Source organism: Puma concolor, chromosome C1, assembly GCF_028749965.1.
Source record: "Puma concolor isolate L17-30 chromosome C1, mPumCon1.1.hap2, whole genome shotgun sequence".
In the NCBI taxonomy this organism is placed as follows: domain Eukaryota; kingdom Metazoa; phylum Chordata; class Mammalia; order Carnivora; family Felidae; genus Puma; species Puma concolor.
The window spans coordinates 106,347,720-106,373,206 of NC_141674.1; the positions used below are offsets into that span (position 1 = coordinate 106,347,720).

At 40.7% G+C, this 25,487-nt stretch overlaps 1 protein-coding gene across 6 annotated transcripts in view; it reads left to right on the top strand.

Moving 5' to 3' along the window:
- GABPB2 (GA binding protein transcription factor subunit beta 2) overlaps window positions 1–25,487 on the top strand; it is a 37,084-nt gene extending 11,597 nt beyond the window's left edge. For 4 of the 6 annotated variants that reach the window (XM_025934896.2, XM_025934894.2, XM_086718166.1 and 1 more), the window contains 5 exons: window positions 893–1,031; window positions 9,826–9,942; window positions 13,729–13,914; window positions 19,856–19,989; window positions 20,375–25,487. In XM_025934896.2, the coding sequence (XP_025790681.1) occupies window positions 893–1,031; window positions 9,826–9,942; window positions 13,729–13,914; window positions 19,856–19,989; window positions 20,375–20,677 (879 nt within the window). In that variant the 3' untranslated portion in view covers window positions 20,678–25,487. The remainder of the gene's footprint in view (window positions 1–892; window positions 1,032–9,825; window positions 9,943–13,728; window positions 13,915–19,855; window positions 19,990–20,374) is intronic. The other 2 variants (XM_025934897.2, XM_025934895.2) reach the window with 1 other exon arrangement.

Consider the following 25,487-nt stretch of genomic DNA (forward strand, 5'->3'; position numbering starts at 1 on the left):
AAACAATAGTGGGATATAGAAGAAGAGGCAGATTCAAGAAGGAATTTAACAGTAAGCAGAGAATGGATAATCTGTTTCACCTGAAGCTATTGGTCATAGGGATAATTATATGTAAAAAATAGGTAGCCATTTCTGTTGCATTTTCAGGGGTTTGTTTTTCCTGGCAGATGGTTCCCTATAGACTGGTTGTACTCTTCAACTTTAATTCCTTATTTAGAGCTCTTTCATAACTGGACTTTTGAAGTAGATACTATGCTTGTAGAAAACTGCTTCTGAAAGTTAGAAAATTAGATAAGCATCTTTACACCTAAATTGTACAAATACCCCTGGAAGCAAAAGTGCAGGTATGGCACTAGACTTTAAAATCTGGCACTCATTTATTTGTTTGTTATATATTCTCTTAGGAATTTCTTCACTGGCAAAGTGGAACAAGTAGTTGGACAGAACTCTGGAGAATATTGTTCTCTGTAGATTCGCTGTAGGGATCTCTTGCTAGCGCATTGACTTGTACATAATTAATTGATCGTAGAGTTTTAGAGCTGCAAATTACTTTTTAGGCCACTTCCCTCATTTTCCAAATAAAAAACAAGATCCAGACAGGTAAAGTGAATTGTCTAGAAGTTTTTACAAGTAATACACTTTTTTGCAAATAATAACACTTCTTTTTTTTTAATTAGAAATAAACTTGGGAAAGCAGCCTAACATCTTTGTTGCCCTGGTCTGGAAAAACAAAACAAAACCAGTAGTCTTAATGAGAACTCTGAGCTCCCTGGGACATTGTGTGCCACAACTAGTTCTGCTCCACAGGGCACTGGGGTGCAGCGGCTGCTCAGTGACTGTATAACTAAAGCTAACGAGCTCTGACTTTGAACTATCCTGACTTGCTTTGTAGGAAGCGATGCAGAATCAGGTGAATGCTCATCCCGAGAGAGCCAACCCTATGACTGTGGCCACCCCATTCATCTTCACATCTGGAGAAGTTGTCAACCTCGCCAGCCTTGTTTCTTCAACCAACACCAAAACAACCTCAGGTAATATCTTGATAACATGGCATTTATTTTAGACTTGAAATTAACACAACCTCTGTTTTTCCTATGAGATGAATGGATAGCCTGTCCTTTGTTGAAATATGTAACAAATAGAAGATTTATAATAAATTTTAAAGCTAATGCACTTTTTCTTTCTTGGGGAAGGGAAGATCATACACAGGGATTATACATGAGTGCTTACTATATTAAAAGTAAAATAGTTTACAGATTAATCTGTGGAAGGGTTATATGTAACCACAAAATGAAAATATAAGGGTATTTTAGCATGGTACCATTAAGGAAAACAGTTGCGTACCATAGTCTAAAATGTGACAAATAAACCAGAATAAACATAAATAGGTGTTGGAGTGCTGCTATAAAAGAGGTTCATGTGATTATTTGAATAAAGTGTAAGAGCTTCGATTTGCAATCTTGGGAACATATGTAACAACAAAATAGAGAAAAGCATCTTTTGAGATCCTTATGTTTTTAACAAAAACATCTATCTAAAACAAATAGGGGTGCCTAGGTAGTTCAGTTGGTTAAGTGTCTGACTTGATTTTGGCTCAGGTCGTGATCTCACGGTTCATGAGTTCAAGCCCCACATCGGGTTCTGCACTGACAGTATAGAGCCTCTTTGGGATTCTCTGTCTCTCCCTCTCTCTCTGCCCCTCCCCCACTTGCTCTTTCCAAAACCAAATGTAAATAAACATTTTTAAAAAATACAAATCAGGGGCGCCTGGGTGGCGCAGTCGGTTAAGCGTCCGACTTCAGCCAGGTCACGATCTCGCGGTCCGTGAGTTCGAGCCCCGCGTCAGGCTCTGGGCTGATGGCTCAGAGCCTGGAGCCTGTTTCCGATTCTGTGTCTCCCTCTCTCTCTGCCCCTCCCCCGCTCATGCTCTGTCTCTCTCTGTCCCAAAAATAAATAAACGTTGAAAAAAAAAAATCAAAAAAAAATACAAATCAATTTGAGGGGCGTCTGGATGGCTCAGTCGGTTGTATGCAACTTCGGCTCAGGTCATGATCTCACGGTTCGTGAGTTTGAGCCCCACATCAGGCTCTGTGCTGACAGCTCAGAGCCGGGAGCCTGCTTTGGATTCTGTTTCTCCCTCTCTCTGCCCCTCCCCTGCTCTGTCTCTTTCAAAAATAAACAAACATTAAAAAAATAAAAAGCAATTTGAGCTATTTTCAACATTTCCTTACATATATTTGTTTTACAGTGAGGGGACTTGTGTCTTCATTTAAATAAATTTTCCAACTGACTTGGTTTCTTTTTCTGTTTCTGACTTTCATTTAAAAATAAGACATTGCGGGGTGCCAGGGTGTCTCAGTCAGTAAAGCGTCCAACTTTGGTTCAGGTCATGATCTCATGGTTTGTGGGTTTGAGCCCTACATCGGGCTCTGTGCTAACAGCCCAGAGCCTGGGGTCTGCTTCAGATTCTGTGTCTCCCTCTCTCTCTGCCCTTCCCCTACTTACGCGCGCTCTCTCTCTCTCTCTCTCTCTGTCTCAAAAATAAATAAACATTTTTAAAATTAAAAAAAAAAGGACATTGTATTTCTAGTTAAGTTTATATAATATCAAAGGAAGACCGTGAATGAAGTATTATTATGGAAAGGCAGTGTGGCAAAAAGAAACAAGCATATACATGATATGCATAGAATTTTACATTTAGAACTGCATTCAAATACTGATTTATTGACTACATGCTTGACCTTGGGAAAACCTTTGTCTAAGCCTTCTTTACATATCTACAAAATTGGGATATAATAATACATACTTTATGAGGTGGTTGTGAGACTTCAAGTGAGATTTGTATTTCCATTTTATAGCAGGACTTCAGTAATAGTATTAAATGAAAATGTAACTTCTCAATGAAAGTTAATTCAGTTATGCCCTCAGGGGGGCAGTAGAGACCTTCATTTTGTAGGCCATCGACTATCATTTAAAATCACTGTGCTTTGCTTTCAGCCGGATGATTCAAAAGGTTTAGCTTAAAAATAAGTATACATATAATCAGAATATTCACAGCTTTTTGGATTTGTTGTGGTTCAGGCCACAGTGATTAGAACAAATGCCTTTATAATCCAAAAGTCGTTAGAAGCTAGTAAAGTTAGGGGTGCCTGGGTGGCTCAGTTGGGTAAGGCTCAGAGCATGATCTCACGTTTCATGGGTTCAAGCCCCGCATTGGGCTCCGTGCTGATGATGTGGAGCCTGCTTGAGATTCTTTCTCTCTCTCCCCCTCTCTCTGCCCCTCCTCTGCTCTCTCTCTGTCTCAAAATAAATAAATAAACTTTAAAAAAATTAAAAAAAAAGAAGCTAGTTAAGTTATATGTTCACAAATATGTGAAAGGAACTAGAGTTGATAATCTAATTATTGAAATTCTTCAGACCCTGACCTGAAATGATAAGCAAAGTTGAAGACATTTAGAATAGAGCTTCTTAGCGTTGTTTCCCATGGGCCTCTATTGTGTTTGTCATGTTGCTTTTAGCAGACCTATCGTTTCTCTCTTCTGTATGTTGCCGACCACAAATTGAGATTGCTAAACCGTTACATAATAGACCTGATCTCTCCAGTGTTGTCTTACGCATGAAACAATTCTACCTAGCTCTTCCCCTTCAGGGGAGATAATCAGTGCAGATAAAAGAGAGGAGAAAAGTTATAAGACAAATTCAGGTTGTATTACTCAACTGGGTTAAAGGATTTTCTTTTCCCGAATGGTGGGTGGCTTGTTTCCCATCGTCCAGTGATATTTTTTTCATCCAGTAATATTTTTAAGAGTTAACTGAAAGGGAGGGGCTACCACACATACACAAGAAGAATTAACTGACATTATCCTAGAATTATCATTTTGATGGATATTTTTGATAAAATTCAGATTATAAAGCTTGCTTTCATTTTTCCATTTGTGACTAAAGATATCACTGATCATCAGTGCTACCATCAAACTGCAGCCATTCAAAAAGGCAGCTAGACTAAATTAAACATTAACCAGGGCAAAACAAAGTTATGGAGATGAATTTCCTATTTCTGTAGGATCATAAGATGCACTCCAAAGTCAAATATAAATAGCTTGTATTAGTTCATAAGGAGTACAGGCTTTGGAATGTAATGAATTGCATTCTAATCTGGGCTCTGACATTTACTACCTGTGTGACGTGGGCAAGTTATGTAGTTTTTCTGGATCTAGTTTTCACCAACTCATTGAAATTGCCTAGCTTACCATAGCACACTCCCCTAAGTCGTGGCATAGAGTTTGTCAAAGCCACATTCTGAATTGGTAACAAGAGTCTTCACTGATAATGTCATTTCATTTCAAAACAACAGCATCCATGCACATTTTACTTTATTTGATGTTGGGCCTTATATTGAGGAGAAGGAAGCAATATTGTTTAACAGTAAAGTACCTTGTTTTCCTAGAATTCACTGGGATAAGTCTGAGGAGATCATTGGTATCATCTCTTTTCAGTTTCAACTGTGCATGTCAGAATACTAACCCAATTTCTCACAAATGTTCTTTCTTCATTTTGCTGTTGAGTGGACTTAGGTAAGTTAGTAATCAAAGGGAGAACACCCTTAGCCTGGTATCATCATGTACTGAAAAGTATATAATACGTTCTCAAAAGTAGTTTTACCTAGCTTTTCTTCTTTTTTTTTTTTTTTTTCAACGTTTATTTATTTTTGGGACAGAGAGAGACAGAGCATGAATGGGGGAGGGGCAGAGAGAGAGGGAGACACAGAATCGGAAACAGGCTCCAGGCTCCGAGCCATCAGCCCAGAGCCTGACGCGGGGCTCGAACCCACGGACCGCGAGATCGTGACCTGGCTGAAGTCGGACGCTTAACCGACTGTGCCACCCAGGCGCCCCTAGCTTTTCTTCTTTAGCTGAGTGACCTTTCTGAGGTTTGGACTACTTGAACTTTAATTATAACAGCTGTGTGTGTGTGTGTGTGTGTGTGTGTGTGTGTGTGTGTGTGTGTGTGTGTGTTTTAACTCTGGTAAAATAATAACAACTTTGTTTTTGGATTGTTAGTAACTTATTGCCATATACATTCTACCCTCCTCGAGGGATATATATATATATACAGTAAAACCTTGGTTTGCAGGCATAATTTGTTCCCTAAACATGCTTATAATCCAAAGCACTTGTATATCAAAGTGAATTTCCCCATAAGAAATATTGGAGGGGCGCCTGGGTGGCTCAGTCGGTTAAGTGTCCGGCTTCAGCTCAGGTCATGATCTTGCGGTTCATGGGTTCAAGCCCCATGTCAGGCTCTGTGCTGACAGCTCAGAGCCTGGAGCCTGCTTTGGATGCTGTGTCTCCCTGTCTCTCTGCCCCTCCCTTGCTCATGCTCTGTCTTTCTCTTTCTCTATCTCTCAAAAATAAACATTAAAAAAAAACAAAAAACAAAACTGGAAACTCAGATGATTCATTCTACAACCCCAAAATATTCATATAAAAATTATTATAATACTGTAATACAAATTAATAAAGAAAATATTTATATATTTTATCGATAAAATAATATAAACAAAATAATATAAACAATAGTATTTATAAAATATTAATAAATAAAACAAAATATAAAGAAAAATAAACACATTAACCTGTACTTCCCTTTGAAAATCTTCATGGCTGGTGTGAGGGAGACAAGAAAGAGAAGAGGTTATTTTGTAGGACGACTTTCACTATCACTAATGGAATCACTGCTTTCCATTGGCTCAGTGGAATCTTTTCCTGCATGAGGGCCATTGTATATGTTTGCACAGATGTTGACTACAATACAGTATTCATAAACTCTTTGTTACTGTATTTAATGTAACTGGCAATAAGGCAGCAGAGGAAAAGGTCCATATCTGCAGGCAGCCTGACCTAGAATGAAGCAAAGCATTCCTAAGCTTACTCTTGTATGGAAAAGCAAAGGACTGTCTATAAGTGCTTGGAAGTGACAAAAAATACACTAGTGCCAGTTGTGGGCACCTTCCAACGTTCTGAAATATCATTGATTTCTGCCAAATATTGCCCCTGAGACCAAGCATCCAAGCATGGGAGACAATCACCCACAATGCTGCTGTGAGAAAGAGAGGAGAGAGGAGACCCATTGGCTCAGTTGTGATCATGTGATGTTTGGTGTCACATAGTACTCGTATTGCAAGACATCACTTGTTTATCAAGTGAAAATTTATTAGATATGTTTGCTGGTCTTGTGGAACACTCACAGAACAACCTACAATTCTAGGTGTTACTGTATATATATCTAAAAATTGTTCCTTGTGTCATTGGTGAGTTTTGTTTTTTTAATATTTATTTATTTTAGAGAGAGAGAGACAGAGAGAGAGTGCAAGCGGTGGAGGAGGAGAGAGAGACAGAGACAGAATCCAAAGTAGGCTCCAGGCTCTGAGCTGTCAGCACAGAACCCAATGTGGGGCTCGAACTCACGGACCATGAGATCATGACCTGAGCCAAAGTCAGATGCTTAACTGACTGAGCAACCCGGGCACCCCCTCATCTGTGACTTCTTATGTCAGTGTTTGGTATGATAAGTTGAGTGATGGGAAAAGCATGAATTTAGTAGGAACATTAGAGAATATAGCTGGATCTTGCACTGCATGAAGTTATGGGATAGACATCGATTCCTTTCTGGAGGTCAGGCACTCTGTGTTCCACTCAGACTGTTTGGTTCCCTGCATATTTTATGAAAGAATTAGAATAAAACAGGGTTATCATCACTATCTCCACCCTAATCAACCACTGCCACCGTCATCATGCAAAAGCTTTGAGTAAGATCATTTGTAGCTGGGGCGCCCAGCTAGCTCAGTTGGTAGAGCATACAACTCTTGGTCTCAGGGTTATGAGTTTTTGCCCCAAATTGGATGCAGAGATTACTAAAAAAATAAATAAATTTAAAAGAAGATAGTTTGGGGGCGTCTGGGTGCCTCAGTCAGTTAAGTGTGTGATGCTTGACCTTAGTTCAGGTCTTGATCTCAGGGTGGTGAGTTCAAGCCCCGCACTGGGCTCAGTGCTGGACATGGAGCCGACTTAAAATTTTTTTTTTTCAACTTTTATTTATTTTTGGGACAGAGAGAGACAGAGCATGAACAGGGGAGGGGCAGAGAGAGAGGGAAACACAGAATCGGAAACAGGCTCCAGGCTCTGAGCCATCAGCCCAGAGCCTGACGTGGGGCTCAAACTCACGGACCGTGAGATTGTGACCTGGCTGAAGTCGGACGCTCAACCGACTGCGCCACCCAGGCGCCCCTGGAGCCTACTTAAAAAGAAGATAATTTGTAGCTATTAAGAGTACTATACAAGAAATCCACCTTTTTTTTTTTTTTTTAATTTTAATGTTTATTTATTTTTGAGAGACAGAGAGAGAGCATAAGGAGGAGAGGGAGACACAGAATCCAAAGCAGGCTCCAGGCTCTGAGCTGTCAGCATAGAGCCCGATGCAGGGCTCGAACCCACAAATCGTGAGATCATGACCTGAGCCGAAGTTGGTCGCCCAACCTACTGAGCCACCCAGGTGCCCCAGAAATCCACCTTTTTAAGGGAAATCTTCTGAAATTTAAATTTATAAACCAGTTAAATTACCTACATTAATCATATCAGAAAAGGATCCTTTGCTCTGTGGAAGGATTATTACAAAGAGTGTTAAATGGGAATTTCTTTATTTTACAGATAACTGGCATTTTGATAGACAAAAGGCTGGAAAGAATCTTTAAGCATAGGTAGTGAGAAAACATAAAAATCAAGAGTACATTGAAAGGGCACCTGGGTGGCTCAGTCAGTTGAGTGTCCAACTTTGGTCACGATCTCATGATTTGTGAGTTTGACCCCCACATCGGGCTTGCTGCTGTCAGGACAGAGCCCACTTTAGATACTTGTCTCCCTCTCTTTCTTCCCCTCCTCTGTTTGCACTCTTTCAAAAATAAATAAAACATTTAAAAAAATTATTTAAAAAGTATTGGGACTTCTAGCTGGCTCATTCAGTAGAGCATGTGACTGTTGGTCTCGGGGTTGTAAGTTCCATCCCCACATTGGGTGTAGAGATTACTTAAAATCTTAAAGAAAATTAAGAGTACATTTAAAAAGTGGGTAAGTGTATCTGGGTCACCTAGGTGGCTCAGTCCATTGAGCATCTGACTCTTGCTTTCAGCTCAGGTCATGATCTCATGGTTCGTGAGATTGAGCCCCATGTCAGGCTCTGCGCTGACAGTGAGAGCCTGCTTGGGATTCTCTCCCTACCCCTCTCCCACTCTCTTTCTCAAAATAAATAAATATTTTTTAAATAAAACAATCAATCAGAGCCCAGTCAGGAGACTAAACTACATGGCAAGTTGTATAATTTTTTTATAATATATAACACATAATTTGAATATGTTATACCTAAATGTATGTGTAATTTATAAAAAATTATTAATAATAGTGGTTAACTACTAAGATATGAGGAGAACTCTAAAGAATACCAGAATAGCCAATTTAGGGAGCAGACACTCCTTCTGTATGACAAAACCTAGTTTCATGCTAATTGTCAAGAAATATTGATAAGGGTCCAGCTTAAGTATGACAAGGCAAGGCAAAACAGGGATTTGGAGCTGAGAAGCAATAAATTCACAACTGACACAAAAGTATCTTTGAAGTTCTAATGAAAGACATAGTGAAATGCAATTTATTTTATAAAAGTTAGATTTATGCAAAATTGTGAAGTAATACTTTTTTTTAATGTTTATTTTTTAACGTAAACATGAGCCAGGGAGGGGCAGAGAGAGAATCCCAAGAAGGCCCCGTGCTGTCAGCACAGAGCCCGATGTGTGTCTTGATCATGACCTGAGCCACAGTCAAGAGTTGGATGCTCAACAGACTGAGCCACCCAGGCGCCTCAGTAATAGTTTTGGTAAATAAAGTTAGGCATGGCTGTTGCCCGATCTAATGCACTTTCGTCCTGGAGCGTAGTTGTAAGAATAGCACACAGAAACAAGAATACAAGGTTATAAACATAGTTGTTTTTTTAAGTGCATCATGAGATAAGTAAGTAATTGTTTTTAGCACAAACTGGTCGTACTACTGTTTGACATTCAGTAAGTGAAGTGTCAGGTTTTTAACTGTTCCTGCAGTAGAGGTCAGTGCTATGCTTTCTCACCTGTCTAGCTGATGGATAGATGCAGTGTGGTTAAGTAAAGCCCAGGCAGAGCCTCTTCCCGCAGCAGCAATAGTTTAGGGTAAGTCATACTCTATGTCCTTACCACCTGCTGCCAAACAGAGCTCTGTACAGCCAGCCGAGTGAGTGGGCGGCACTCCTGGGCTGCCGGCTACTAATGCTCAGCACTGGCAGTGCCAAGAGAATGAGCAAATGTGGGGAATGTAGTGGCCCTATACCAAGCATATTACCTTAATCCCCTTTAAAGGAAAAACTTTTCTAAACCTTCCAAACTGTTAATACCACAATCATTGGTTTATATCAGTTTGTATGGGAGAGCAAAGCTGAGGTTTTGATTTAATAAAAGCCATTTTTTTTAATGTTTATTTATTTTGAGAGAGAGAGAGAGAGAGAGAGAGAGAGAGAAAGCAGGAAAGGGACAGAGAGAGGGAGAGAGAGAATCCCAAGCAGGCACCACACTGTCAGCACAGAGCCCAACCCGGGGCTCGAACCCACAAACCTTGAGTTTATGAGCTGAAACCAAGAGTCAGATGCTTAACCAACTGAGCCACCCAGGTACCCCAGATAATAAAAGCCATTTTTAGTTCATCTCCATTTATTTTCTACACCAGACCTCATTTGCCTTTTTTACCAAAATAGGTGACCCCCATGCCTCCTCAGCAGCACACTTGGCAAATTCCACCACCTCGGTGCTGGCCACCCTTGCAGCTCTTGCTGAGGCCTCAGCCCCCCTCTCCAACTCCCACAGAGCCACAGGTAGGTAAGGGATATCTGCTGGGCAAATCACCATTTCTTCTTTGTTTCTAAATTTATTCATTGATTTTGGGAGAGAGAGGGAGGGGCATCAAGGGAGGGGGAAAGATAATCCCAAGCAAGCCCTGTGCTGTCAGCACAGAGCCTAACAAGAGGCTCGATCTCATGAACTGTGAGATCATGACTTAAGCTGAAACCAAGAATCGGACACTTAACTGACCAAGCCACCCAGACACCCTGAATCACCATTTCTTCTTTTTGTTTTCACATTTCCAGCAGATTTAATTTGCATGAAGTATAATTAGATAAATCTAGGAAAGAGGCATGTAGAGTCATTGAGCATCAGAAAGAAAAATGACTAAGCAGTATAATCAGATGGCTGAATAATCTTAGAGAATGTCTAAGTTAATTTCTTTGTATTTTTGCAGTTTCAAGTTTGTTTGCCCTGACTCCAGTTGCTTCAGATTGAAGTGTTTAGTCTTCTATTAGAAGATTATTTGGGAAATACTTTATGTTATGTTTTGACTGATGCTATCATAGGATGATTCAAAATAGCAGCTTACATATGTTGTGTTTATAAAAGTGTCAAAATACATAGGACTGCTACCTCTCTCGTCATATCCTGGGTACTTCAGGGTGGCTTCCTTTTATTTTCACTGGAGATCATATTTTGGCACTTCTTTTTTTTTTTAATTGTTTTTAATGTTTACTTATTTTTGGGAGAGAGAGAGAGAGAGACAGAGCATGAGTGGGGAGGGGCAGAGAGAGAGGGAGACACAGAATCTGAAGCTCTGTGTCAGCACAAAGCCCAATGCAGGGCTCGAACTCAAACTGTGGGATCATGACCTGAGCCGAAGTCATATGCTTAACCGACTGAGCCACCGAGACGCCCCCATATTTTGGCATTTCTAATAGAGTTGGGGCGACATACGCTGTATAGTGCCCTTCTGATATTTAAAATAAAGAGGTTTCAAGTCACTTAGTGGGAGCCAGTAGTCTATGGGGAAAAGGCTTAGAGCTCCATATAGGTAGGGGCAAATAGTCATAGGTAGGGCTAAATAGTCATGTAGGAATCTTTCTGGAGCCCTCTGGCAGAGTCTGCTCCATTATAAATGAAGGCAGATTGTTCTGATTTCTTTCTGCCATTGACATTTGGGTGTGAGAACATTCCTCCAATCCTATTTTTCCGACTGGCAGCAATCATAAAGATCTCCATTCACACATGTATGAGTGAGTGCCATGGCAAAGGGAAAAACAATATATTTAACTTGTATTTGTTATTTTTATTTGCTTTTTAAAAAATTTTTTTTGATGTTTATTTTTGAGAGACAGAGCATGAGCGGGGGGAGGGGCAGAGGGAGAGAGGGTGACACAGAATTGGATGCAGGCTCCAGGCTCTGAGCTGTTGGCACAGAGCCCAACCCAGGGCTTGAACCCACGAACCATGAGATCATGACCTGAACCAAAGTGGGACACTTAACCGACTGAGCCACCCAGGCGCCCTTGATTTGCTTTTTGACTGAATAAATTACTTAACTTCTCCAGGTCTCAGTCTCCTCACCTCTGGCTGAGGTTGGATGGTTGGATCAGATTATCTGTTGAGGTTCTTTCAGCTATAACATTTAACTGTGTTTTGTTTTTAAGAGATGTGAATGCTCTATTTCCATGTAACCACCTGAATGTGTTTCGTGTGGATAGTCCATACCCCATTTAATGCAAAGTTTACCTTAGACTCTTTAGATAGAGAAATTCCATAGTGGTAAGAACTCTTTTCCCTAATAGTTACTGGGAATATTGACTAACCAAACTGAAAATCTTTTTTTTTTTTTAAGTTTTATTTATTTAAGTAATCTCTACACCCAATGTGGGGCTCAAACTCACGACCCCAAGATCAAGAGTCATGCTTTTCTGACTGAGCCAGCCAGGCGCAACACCCCCCCACCCCCACTTTTTAATTACCAAACTGAATTTTAATTTTGTTTAAGTGTTTATTTATTTATTTTTGAGAGAGAGCACGTGGGGCAGAGAGAGAGGGAGACAGACAATCCAAAGCAGGCTCCGAACTGTCAACATAGAGCCATCAGTACAGAGCCCCACACGGGGCTTGAACTCTTGAACCATAAGATCAGAACCTGAGCCAAAGTCAGATGTTAACTGACTGAGCCACCTAGGCGCCCCTAAATTTTACCATCTTAGCCATTTTTTTAAACATTTATTTATTTTGGGGCACCTGGGTGGCTCAGTTGGTTAAGCAACTAACTTCAGCTTAGGTCATGATATCACAGTTCATGGGTTCAGGCACCACATCGGGCTCTGTACTGATTGCTCAGAGCCTGGACCCTGCTTCAGATTCTGTGTCTCCTTCTCTCTCTGCTCTTCCCCCATTCACGCTTTGTCTCTCTCTCTCTCAGAAATAAATACACATTAAAAAATTTTTAGGGGCGCCTGGGTGGCGCAGTCGGTTAAGCGTCCGACTTCAGCCAGGTCACGATCTCACGGTCCGTGAGTTCGAGCCCCGCATCGGGCTCTGGGCTGATGGCTCAGAGCCTGGAGCCTGTTTCCGATTCTGTGTCTCCCTCTCTCTCTGCCCCTCCCCCGTTCATGCTCTGTCTCTCTCTGTCCCAAAAATAAATAAACGTTGAAAAAAAAAAATTTAAAAAAAAAAAAATTTTAACATTTTTAAATTTTTATTATTATTTTTTTTTACATTTATTTACTTTTGAGAGACAGAGTGTGAGCAGGGGAGGGGTGGAGAGAAAAGGAGACACAGAATCTGAAGTAGGCTCCAGGCTCTGAGCAAGCTGTCAGCACAGAGCCCGATGTGGGGCTTGGACCCACAAACTGTGAGATCATGACCTGAGCCAAAATCTGACGCTCAACAGACTAAGCCACCCAGGCATCCTTTTGTTTATTTTTAAGAGAGAGCATGTGAGTGTGAGTGGGGGAGTGGTAGAGAGAGGATCCGAAGCAGGCTCTGCACTGTCTGCACAAAGCCTGATGTGGGGCTTGAACCCACGAACCAAACCGTGAGATCATGACGTGAGCCGAAGTCGGATGCTTAACTGACTGAGCCACCCAGGTGCCCCATGAATATCTTGATTTAACATAATATATATAAAGCTCTTAGAAAGGTACCTGGGCTATGCTGTAAGTAGTTGGTGTTAGTTGCTATTAATATTATTGTTTATCTGTCAGATGGGAGAAGCCACCTACCATTTGTGTCTATCAGACCTCTTCAGTGCTTTGACTACTTATTATTGTTAATTCACTATTAAATACCTCCATCTTCTTACAGAAATAGATATACTCTAATTTATAATTATTTTTCTAAGTTCCATAGATTTATTTAGACTTTCAAGATGCTTTCTGAGAAAAGAATTCCATGATCAGATACGCTGGGGAAACTCAGCATATCTTACCCCTATTGGAGAATCACAGTGCTCATTAGCCTGTTGGGGTTTCTAATACTTCTTACAAAACAAACAAAAAAATTAAGCATATTTAAACTGGCATTTTGAAAATACATTTCTGCATAGGGCCCATCCTTAGTGAAAGCTATTAACATCTCAATGAAGACATTTTAGAAAATACTGTTCTAAAGCATTCACTATTTTCTTTTCTCCTCTTACTTAGCATTGTTCACAAAAGCTTGCTTTAGAAACTGTTGAATCTAACTTTTTTTAAGTTTTCCTATCCCTGATATTTATTATCAATTTCAAGGAGGCTGAAATTGTTAAACTCCTGTTTTTTAAAAAGCTGAAATTTCAAATTCACTTTTGTCATCTCTAGCTAATTCAGAGGAAATCATAGAGGGAGATTCCGTTGACTCATCAATCCAGCAAGTGGTGGGGAGTGGAGGCCAAAGGGTCATCACCATAGTGACTGATGGAGTCCCTCTGGGTAATATCCAAACTGCAGTCCCTGCCGGAAGCATTGGCCAGCCATTTATTGTAACTGTGCAAGATGGACAGCAAGGTGAGTTATCCCATTTAGGCAAATGTGTATTAAAAGATATTTGACACACTCCACATTCTTCTGAAAATGAGGCATTAAAGCAAGTAGTGGGACTAGGAGAATGCCAGATGCCAGATGGGGCAAAGATGCTCCAAGACAGAAAAAGAAACAGAAATCAGGCTGGGAAAGCCTGATTTCCCTAATATATATAAAACTTGTGAGTAAAAGCCAATAATCTGATAGAAAAGAGGAAATAATATGAACCAATAGTTCATAGAAAATACTAATAGGTCTTAAAATATGGAAATGTGTTCAACCTATTTCATATATAGCAAGAGAAATGCAATTTAACATTGTACTGAGATACCATTATTATACTGCATTGTCAAAAGTGTGGGGAACTAGGCACTTTTTAATTTTTTTTTTAATGTTTATTTTTCAGAGTGGGGGCGTGAGCAGGGGAGGGGCATAGAGCAAGAGAGACAGAGGATTGAAGTGGGCTCTGCAACGACAGCACAGAGCCCAATGTGGGGCTCAAACTCACAAACCGTGAGATCATGACCTGAGCCAAAGTCAAGACGCCTAACCGACTGAGCCACCCAGGCGCCCCAAAATAGACACTCTTATAAATCACTGGCTGACTCAGTTGGTGGAGCATGGGACTCTTGATCTCGGAGTTGTAACTTTGAGCCCCATGTTGGGTGTAGAGAATACTTGATCTTAAAAAAAAAAAAAATCACTGGTCAGAGTGTAAATTAATGTATTCTTTAAAGAACAGTTTGCAATATCTGTCAGTACTAGATACACATACCTTTTGGCTAAAAAGTTGTTTTCTAAGAATTTATATTCACACACAGAAGTGAAATATATACTAAGTTATTATTACAGCATTATTTGTAATCATCAAAGATTAAAAAGAACCTAATTTTATGGTAGCTATATTTGTGGTGAGCATAACGTAATGCATAGAAAAGTTGAATCACTGTGTTGTACACCTGAAACTGATGTAACATTATGTGTCAACTATACTCAAATAAAACATTTTTTCTTTTTTTTTTTTCTTTTTAAATTAGGCTTCACACCTAGCACAAAGCCCAACACGGGGCTTGAGCTCACAATCCTGAGATCAAGACTTGAGCTGAGATCAAGAGTCAGATGCTTGGGGCAAATGGGTAGCTCAGTCACGTCCACTCCTGGTTTCGGCTTGGGTCATGATCTCACAGTTTATCAGATCGAACCCAAGTCAGGCTCTGTGCACAGTGTGGAGCCTACTTGGGATTCTCTCTCCCCCTCTCTCTGCCCTTCCCCCATATGCTCTCTCTCTCAAAATAAATAATTATTTACATAAAAAAAAGAGTTGGATGCTTAATCAACTGACCCACCCAGGTGCCCCTAAATAAAAATAAATTTATTTATTTATTTATTTATTTATTTATTTATTTATTTATTTATTTTTAATGTTCATTTATTTATTTTGAGAGAGAGCACAAGTGGGGAAGGGGCAGAGAGAGGGAGAGAGAGAATCCCAAGCAGGCTCCACTTTGTCAGCACAGAGCCCAACTTGGGGCTTGATCACAACCCACGATATGATGACCTGAGCCAAAATCAAGAGTTGGAGGCTTAACCAACTGAGCTATCCAGATGCCCCTAAATAAAAAAAATTCTTTTTTTTTTATTTTTTTGACATTTATTTATTTTTGAGACAGAGAGAGAGAGCATGAATAGAGGAGGGTCAGAGAAAGAGAGAGACACAGAATCCGAAACAGGCTCCAGGCTCCGAGCCGTCAGCCCAGAGCCCGACGCAGGGCTCGAACCCACGGACCGTGAGATCATGACCTGAGTGAAGTCGGACACTTAACCGATTGAGCCACCCAGGCGCCCCCCAAAAAAATTTTTTTAATGAAAATGAAAAATTAAAACAACCTAAGTATACATCAATAGGGAACTGGATAAAGAAATTGTTACACCCACACTTTGAAATACTATGCAGCTATTTAAAAACAATGAGGAAATGCCTTATATACTAGCATGATCTTATCTCTAAACTATATTATGAAGTTACAAGAGCAAGGTGCAGGACAGTATAGAATATGCTGCATTTGTATTTTTTAAAAAGAGGGAGATATATGTATTTTTGCTAATGTATTTGTAGACTTAGACCATCTCTGGAAGAACATTCAAGAATAACATTGAAAACGTTGATTGCCTGCTGAGACAGTATGTGGGGATGGATGGGAGGCTTTTCGCTATATATACTCTTATAGTTTTAGTTTTTGAACCATGTGAATGTATTACTTATTCAAGAAATACATCTGTAAATTATTTTTTGAAAAGAAAGAAACTAATCATACAACTTCATTCTTTAAAAATATTGGAGTTTAGGGGCTCAGTCAGTTGAGCGTCAGACTCTTGATCGCAGGGTCGTGAGTTCAAGCCCCATAGTGGGCTCTGTGCTGGGAGTGAAGCCTACTTTAAAAAAAAGAAAAATGGGGGTTCCTGGGTGGCTCAGTTGCTTAAGCATCCTACTTCAGCTCAGGTCATGATTTCACGGTTTGTGAGTTTGAGCCCCATACAGGCTCTGTGCTAATAGCTCAGAGCCTGGAGCCGGCTTCAGATTCTATGTCTCCCTCTCTCTCTGCCCTTCCCCCGCTCACACTCTATCTCTCTCTCAAAAATAAATAAACATTTAAAAAAAATTTTTTTTTAAATTGGAGTTTGAAAAGAGGAGCGTTGGTTTATTGAATCTGAGTCACCAAAATTTTCACTTGGCCTAATAATGATGGGGATTTTATAATTTTCAAACTTTAAATTGGTGGATCTTTGCAGTATAGGAAGAAAGAGTAGGAATTAAACCTTTATAATCCAAGTTTTGGTATCATAAATTCTTAATGGTTTTATTTGGAAATATATTGTTGATGTTTTTGTGAACATAATTATCACTTAATGCTTTGGGGGCTTCATTGGATAGGTGAGAGACTCTGCTTATAATGGAGTTAAATAAATGAGAATGGAGTTGTTTCAAAGAGAAAAAAATTGAGGTTTTGCCTGGATGAACTACACTGCTTTTTACAAATGTATTAACCAGGCACACAGAAGGACAGAAGGACAGCTGAGATTTTGTGAATTATCTGCAGAAAGTTTTAAAACCCAGACTAAAGTTCCTTTTCCACTTAGCTGATATCTAAGCTGTTTTCTATTGCCATCAATTGATGAGTACCCACAGAATACAAGCTAATTTTTATTTTATTTTATTTTACTTCTTTGAGAGAGATGGGGGAGCACAAGTGAGAGAGTGCGGGCAGAGAGAGAGAGAATCTCACGAGAGGCAGAGAGGGAAAGAGGATGAGAGAGAAAGAGAGAGAGAGAGAGAGAGAGAGAGAGAGAGAGAAGCAGGGCTCAACCAAAACAGGGCTCGTGTTTTACCTGAAGTGTGGCTCGAGCTCACCCAGTGTGGGACTTGAACTCCTAAACTGTGAAATCATAAGCTGAGCTGAAGTCAGTTGCTTCACAACTGAGCCATGCAAGCACCTCACAAGCTAATTTTTAAATCAACCAAACCAAATAACTAGATAAATCTTCTGTTTTAAACAAAAATCATAAGGTACCCTAAAACCTAAATAGAATTTTAAGCTTTTGTATTTTGTGATCATTGTAGATTTATGTACAAGTTTAAGAAATAAACAGAGAAATCGAGTGTACCTATCACCCAGTTTCCCCCATTGGTAACATTTTGCAGTAGTGCTTTAACATAGAAAATTGACATTGATACAGTTTACCAACCTTATTGAGATTTTTCCAATTTTATATGCATTAATTTGTGTATATACTTAGCTCTATGCAGGATAATACATGTGTAGATTTGTTCTAGGACCACCACAGTCAGGACAGAGAACAGTTCAATCACAAGGATCCCTTGTGCTACTTTTATGTCCACAGCCCTCTCCCTTCCCACCCCATTCCTAACCCCTGGCAACCACTAACTCATTTGTTTCTACCTCTATACTTTTGTCATTCCAAGAACATTATAGGGGCGCCTGGGTGGCTCAGTCAGTTAAGCGTCCAACTCTTGGTCTCGCAGTTCATGAGTCCAAGCCCCACATTACACTGAGAGTGCGGAGTCTGCTTGGCATTCTCTCTCCCTCTCTCTGCCCCTCTCCCACTTGCTCTGTCTCTCTCTAAATTAATTAATTAATTTAAAAAAGTATATTATATAAATGGAATCATGTAATATATAACGTTTTGAGATTGGGTTTTTTTTCTCTCAGCATAATTCCCTTAAGAGCTATCCAAGTTGGGGGCGCCTGGGTGGCGCAGTCGGTTAAGCGTCCGACTTCAGCCAGGTCACGATCTCGCGGTCCGTGAGTTCGAGCCCCGTGTCAGGCTCTGGGCTGATGGCTCAGAGCCTGGAGCCTGTTTCTGATTCTGTGTCTCCCTCTCTCTCTGCCCCTCCCCCGTTCATGCTCTGTCTCTCTCTGTCCCAAAAAATAAATAAACGTTGAAAAAAAAAATTAAAAAAAAAAAAAAAAAGAGCTATCCAAGTTGCTGTTTGTATCAGTAGTTCATTCCTTTTTATTGCTAAGTAGTATCCATGGTATGGAGTTTAACCACTCATTGAAGGACATTTAAGTGTGTTGCTAGTTTTGGACTATCTATGAATAAAGCTGTTATGACCAATACTGTACAGGATTTATGGGAACATAAATTTTCAGTTCTCTGGGATAAATGCCCAAAAGTGCAGTTGCTGGGTTGCATGGTAAGTGCATGTTTAGTTTTGTAAGAAACTGCCAAACTGTTTCTTAGAGTGACTGTACAGTGTTACATTCCCACCAGCAATTTATGAATAATCCAGTTTTTCTACATCCTCGTCAGTATCTGGTATTATTAAAATTCTAGCCATACTGATAGATGTGTAGTGCAGGATGTGTGTTTTGACCCTTCACTCACTTATCTATAAATATCTAAGCAAATTAGATACAGGGACTGGCCAGCTGCTTTCATGTGAAGTTTCTCAAAAATCTTATGTAAAGAGATCAGGCCTTCTTTAGACAAATCACTCCTAAAGAATTGTAAGGCGGGGTGCCTGGGGGCTCAGTCGGTTAAGTATCTGACCTTGGCTCAGGTCATGATCTCACCATTTGTGAGTTCAAGCCCCGCATCGGGCTCTGTGCTGAGAGCTCAGAGCCGGAAGCCTGCTTCAGATTCTGTGTCTCCCTCTCTCTCTGCCCCTCCCACGCACTCTCTCAGAAATAAATAAACATTTAAAAAAACAAAATAAAAGCAAAGAATTGTAAGCTTCTCAGCCATAGCTCCTAACCTAGAGTGAGACATCTTTATATAAGAGCCTCAGACCTAGTTGTTGACTGCATGGCTTCCAGATTTGCCTCTCTAATCCTTTCTGTTTCTCTCTGTAAGGCTGTGCTTTACCTGTTGATTCTAAAATCCGAAGAGATATGAACAATAAGATTTCAGATAACATCTTGCAGTTTATTTTCTTTTTTTTTTTTTAATTTTTTTTCAACGTTTTATTTATTTTTGGGACAGAGAGAGACAGAGCATGAACGGGGGAGGGGCAGAGAGAGAGGGAGACACAGAATCGGAAACAGGCTCCAGGCTCTGAGCCATCAGCCCAGAGCCCGACGCGGGGCTCGAACTCACGGATCGCGAGATCGCGACCTGGCTGAAGTCGGACGCTTAACCGACTGCGCCACCCAGGCGCCCCATTTGCAGTTTATTTTCTAATTTAAAGCAAGCAGTAGGAGTCAGTGAGGCGCCTGTCAGTGTGGAGCCTGCTTGGGATTCTTTCTCCCTCTCTCTCTCTGCCCTTCCCCTGCTTGTGCTCTCTCTCTCTCTCTCTCTCTCAAAAGAAATTTAAAAAATTTAAAAAAACAAACTTGAAAGTAGGCAAAACCTCTTTGTTTTACTATGTATTCATTATCTCCAATTGGTGTCCTTTGGCTTGTAGTTCTAACTGTACCTGCTGGTCAGGTTGCAGAAGAGACTGTAATTGAAGAAGAAGAGGAAGAAGAAGCAGAGAAGTTGCCCCTGACTAAGAAACCAAGGATAGAAGAGATGACAAACAGTGGGGAGGAAAGCAAGGTAACGTGTTTAGGAGTGGTAGAGAGAAGAGACAGGAAATACTCAAAAGGCAAACTTGGAAGAAGGCCTGGACCCTTCTTTATATATTTTAAAAAAAATTTTTTTTAATGTTTATTTATTATTGAGAGAGACAGAGCATGACTGGGGGAGGGGCAGAGAGAGAGGGAGACACAGAATCCAAATAAGACTCCAGGCTCTGAGCTGTCAGGACAGAGCCCGACGTGGAGCTGGAACTCACAAACTGTGAGATCATGACCTGAGCCGAAGTCGGACGCTTAACTGACTGAGCCACCCCGGTGCCCCCCTTGTTTATATTTTTATCTACTCTCTGGATGACCAGGGATCAGGAATTCTTACCTGGCGGTGATGCGGTTTCCTTTTACAGGAGGGCACCGAAAGAGAGCTCCTACAGCAGCAGCTCCAGGAGGCCAATCGAAGAGCTCAGGAGTACCGACACCAGCTCCTAAAGAAAGAGCAGGAGGCAGAACAGTACCGCCTCAAGCTAGAGGCCATGGCCCGACAGCAGCCCAACGGAGTTGATTTCACCATGGTCGAAGAGGTGGCGGAGGTAGATGCCGTGGTGGTTACGGAGGGAGAGTTGAAAGAGAGAGATGCGGGAGTGACCTCGGGTGCCGCAGGGACGACAGGGCCGCATGCGGGAGTTTCCATAGAAACTGTTTCATCTTAACATGCGAGGGCCACAACTTGGACTGTGTCCGTCTTTTTCCTCTTTTTAAAAGAAAATACAGAGGACTCACATTGTGTAATCATGTCCTAAAGAAGAAAGGATGTCCTAAAGAAGAAAACTATAGCAGGGCACAGTGCTTGGACTCAGGAAGGCTTGCTATGCAACTGGAAAATGCAAAGCCAAATCAGGGGAATACTTCTTCTGGGGGACCTAAAGAATAAGGACCAAATTTCCAGCTCCCATCATCACTGCTTTAAGCTTAGAGGTAAAAGAGTGCTGGATATTGTGGGTTGATTGTTTTTTAAACAACTGACTTTCTGTCAGAAGATTTTAAGATACATTCCTAGTATGAACACACACAGGGCCTTTAATAATCGTACCATCAGGTGACCTTATAATATGCCTTAGATCGATGTGTACCTGGTAGAGAAGGAAACTAACTGGGAGGGGGGTTAGAAGCAAGCTTTTGGGAAGAGAAAGAGATCTATTCCACTTCCAAAGGAGCAGGCATTCCCTTCTGTCCTGAGCTCACTTCACTGAAAAGAAATTGGTAATTGCCTCACTAACTCTGCATCCATTATGTGTCCATAATTCAGATGCCAGTTTAAGAAACTGAAGTGGAATATTTAAAAACTGGAAAGGAAAGAGAACTTGTTTACGTGGGAGAAGTGTATGTCAATCCAAAATCCTCCAGGCTGTGCTTCCACAACGCTGGAAGGTGGCCAGAAAGAGCTTGTGGGGTTATGAAACAATCTGGTCTCGAGATCCAAACTTTGCTCTGGCTGGATTTTATAAAATCACCATCAGGAGGGTAGTCTGTTGCTAGAACAACTTGCTTCCAAACACTTATTTATATAATACCAAGGTTTAATATCAACTTTTTAATTTTATAAAATTGTGTGGCGTTTTCTAAGTGTGCCTTTCTGTGGAGTTTACGTGGTATCCTCTTAATTGCAAAAGAAGTCAGGGGACAGGTGAGTGCTGAGGGTGTTGTTGGAATTTTATGTTTCACTTCGGATGAGTAACTTGTTCTGTTTCCTTAAGGTCGGGCCCTGCGCACAGCTTTCGTGCCTTATAGGTGCTCAGTGTGTGATGGCAAAGGGAGTAAAAATCAGCAGTGTCATAAAGTAAGGAGCCAGAACTTTTAGCCTGATAACTTTGTCTGCCTGACTCCCTTCTCTACCGCTATGCCTGCTCCCTCTGCCTAGACACTACTGGAAAGTGTTTCATTGCTGGGTTTTCTTCGTGTGCCAGTTTGGAGTTTTTTCAAAAGAAAGGGGGGATGGCTGGAGAGAGAGAGGTTGTGGAGAGGTTACATTACAGAAGTTACTGCTTTTGAAATTGGGCCCTCATTCTCGACCTGCTTGCTTGCTTTATTGTAAATTAGAAGAAGAAACCAGGGGGAGATGTGCCAAGTAAACATTTGAATGACTGTTTAGAATACAGTTTTCTTAATTAGCGATCATGGGGAAAACATACATTTTTAATCTGGAATAAAACTTGACAGTTAACATGGCTCTATTTACCTTGATTAGTGAAGTAATTTGCTGCAGTTTTCCAGAGGTGCAGAATCACTTGGGGCTCAAAATAGACTGAAAACATAACTCCCCAAACCAGATTTAGCAAACAGAATTGGCTAGTAGAGGCTTATAGGCAAAAATACCAGTTTTGAAATGAGTCTTGGCTACTGGCCACCATAAAACTAGGTTTTCTCCGGGGACTTGAGAGATTACTCTGGGTTTGGGGGGGTGGGGGAGGGTGGCTGATGAAACGCAGTGGCGGAGCGTAGGTAAGGGTGAGGGGACAATTGTGCCTTCTGCTGCCAAATCATCCTTTTTTTGTGTGTGTGTGTGTGATGTTTTTCTTTTTTCTGAGTCCCTTTGTGAACCAGGTGTTAACAATAAGCTGCTATTGTGTGCCTTTTCAGAGCCTTAGCTTAACAACAGAGATAGAGATAGAGGGTCATTTTAGGTATGATTTCCTAATGTTCTTTGTGTATATATTGACTTTAATTCTTTTTTTTTTTTTTTTTTCCTTTCCTGTTAAGGGGGTGGAGGTTAACTTTGCAGACGATATCCAGGCCCAGCCCCCTCACTCTTTGGGGTAGCTTCTGATTGGGGACGGGAGTTGCCATCCAACACTCCCTGCTGAGCATAGCTCCTTACTGCTTTGGGGAACTGTTTAGAAATTCTTACTATTCTCTTTCTGCAGGAGGCTGTCATTCTCACCTAGAAAAATCTTTACTACAGTCCAAGTCATTTTTGATGATGGGGTCTCTGAGATAGGGAGTTGGGATAGGGAAAGAGAAAAGAGAAATGTCTGGAAAGGGGTGGGTAGCAAAAAGGTATTTGTTGTTATTTACTTGAAATACACCATTTAGCATCCCTAGGAAAAGAAAAGGATTTTGTCTCCACTTTGTATTGCCTTGAAGAGAATGGTAGGTCAGGATCACTTGAAGTAGTTAGAAGTTAAATATTAAATGCATTAATGGCAGTACCATTTTATGATTTAGCATATCCTTCTGGATCAGCAATGGATGTTGGGAAAATGTTGCTAGATTCTTCTGGGTTGGTGGATTCACCTGGTTTATTGGCAAGATTGGATTACAGAGAATCAAATAACAGACAGGTGGTTCAGAGTTGGTGCTTAAGCCGAGAAACCTGGAACTTAGGATGATTGCCTACCTTAAAATAAAGCTGCTTTAACAATATCAGTATTAATATATGAATTTTAGGCTCTACATTTGATTTTGGTCATAAGCCTTCCCCCAAGAGAAAAAGAAAGAAATGTTAATATTTCTGTTCTTGTTCCTGGCTTCAGGGAAATTACTTATAAATATATAAATGAACGTTCCCTTCCTATCACTACCTCTGTGGGATCTCTTAATTGTAATGCCAGAGTTGAGGTCTCTTAATGGAAGTATGGGAGAACTTGACTTTAGGATATCTGTGTTTTGAACCCAGAGCCTTAAAAGATGTTCTTTTTCTCTGTCAGAGCTCTGTGTAGTTATTTTTGGCTTTGCCTTTCCCCCCTGTCTTCAGCCTTACCATTGAATTATTAACATTTTTGTGTCTGTTCAGTAGTGTTAGAAATCTATGGCATACAAAATGACTTCTTTATATTGATGTAAGAGAAATGAATTTACCAGAGGGTTCTGTGACCAGGGCATTTTTAATACTTCTTTGTTGGGTGCGTATCACTGTGTACATTTATAAATACATACAGATTTTCCCACTTTTCTCTTTGTTTATTTGAAGTTCAACTCTAAAGTACCTGGTATAACCTGGAAATATTTTCATTTCATTAAACACATTAGAGAGGGTTTCTGTGGCTTCACTAAAGGGGCTGAAGAAGAAAAAGCCTTCTTTTGGCCCTTCTCTGAGACTCTGTAACAGGCATAATGAGAAACCTGAGGAGTCATGCCCCAGGGAAAACCAATCTCTGGCTTTACAGAGATTTGTTTAGCGTGTGGTGTGATGACACCATGTAAGCCAAACAGCTCAGAGTGGTGTCCAGGGTAAAGAGGGAGCCGCCCTTCCGCAGAGCAAGCCCCTGTATCCACTCCTATGGCAGCAGGTAGGCGTGCTGACTGGCACCTGTAAAACCCCTGACACCTCTGTACAAGGGAGAACCCTGGATAAGGGCCATGGCGCAGGATACCTGCTTTCCCAGTTTAGAGATCTCATCCTTTTGAGAAAGCATCATATTGAGAAAACGTGTGTGGCTGTCTCCTCACAAACATCATTATAGACTTCCAGAGCTAGAGGACTTCAGGCAGATACTGACCTCTTCCCAGAAGTTGAATAGGAATCAGTTTTTATCCAGATTTACTGGGGAATGGTCTCCTGTTCTCTACTGCTTGTGCAGACCTCTCTGTATGGCCAGAAAAGGAGCTTCAGAATGGAATATATGTCAAGACTACCTATATGCTATTCTGGGCTCTTATCGATCTCCATTTTATGTGATGGCTATTTTCTGACTTAGTACTCTCTTTCCCATGCCAATATGTTTAACAAGAGACCAGGAGCAAGAAGGATGTGAGTTTGAATTAAGTAGTTTTGAGCCTCTGGTACTTTTTTTTTTCTTCTTGGAGCTTCTTTAGGATTAGTGGGTGGGGTGACATTCCTAGACTCTACAGTAGCAGTTTGGCTTGTTAGTGGCAGGAAGTTGTGATTTCCTATCTCTCTCTCCTCCCCCTTCCCCTCTAACTTCTTCTGCTTCTGTGACCCCATTGGTCTTATCTCATTGAGTCTTTCCCAGGCATTAATAATTAATAGGTCGTTTCTAATCTCTGGGCCTTGTCCTTCCTCTTTCCACTCCCCTCCTTCCCTATTACATATTTTCTGTTCATTCTGAAATGGTTTGTTTTTGACAGTTAATCTAGGTCACAGCCTATACCTCGTGCTTCCCTTCCCAGTTGCTTTCAGGCATCTTGGTCTATCAGCAGTAAAGGACGGATAGCAGCTCCCTTCTCTGGCTTTGTCCTGTGTACTGTCCTTCTGCCAAGGTCATTTATGTTAGTGGAGAAGAGAAAGAGGGTGGGTGGGGTGCCTAGATTCTTCTGAAAATGTCCTCAGTTTTTCAGGTTTTCTGACAGCTTTATGTACAGTATGTTTTAGGAAAGCTTAAATATACTTCTCTTTATTTAGGATTTTAATAAGGTTTGATTTTGATGAGGATTGTGTGTATATGTGTGTGGGTGAGCCTTTGTGTGTATATGTACCTATACAGATCTATATTATATATACAATTTTTGTACTATCATTTAAAGTAAAGATGTTTCTTAATAAAATGTCAAAGTCTTACCATT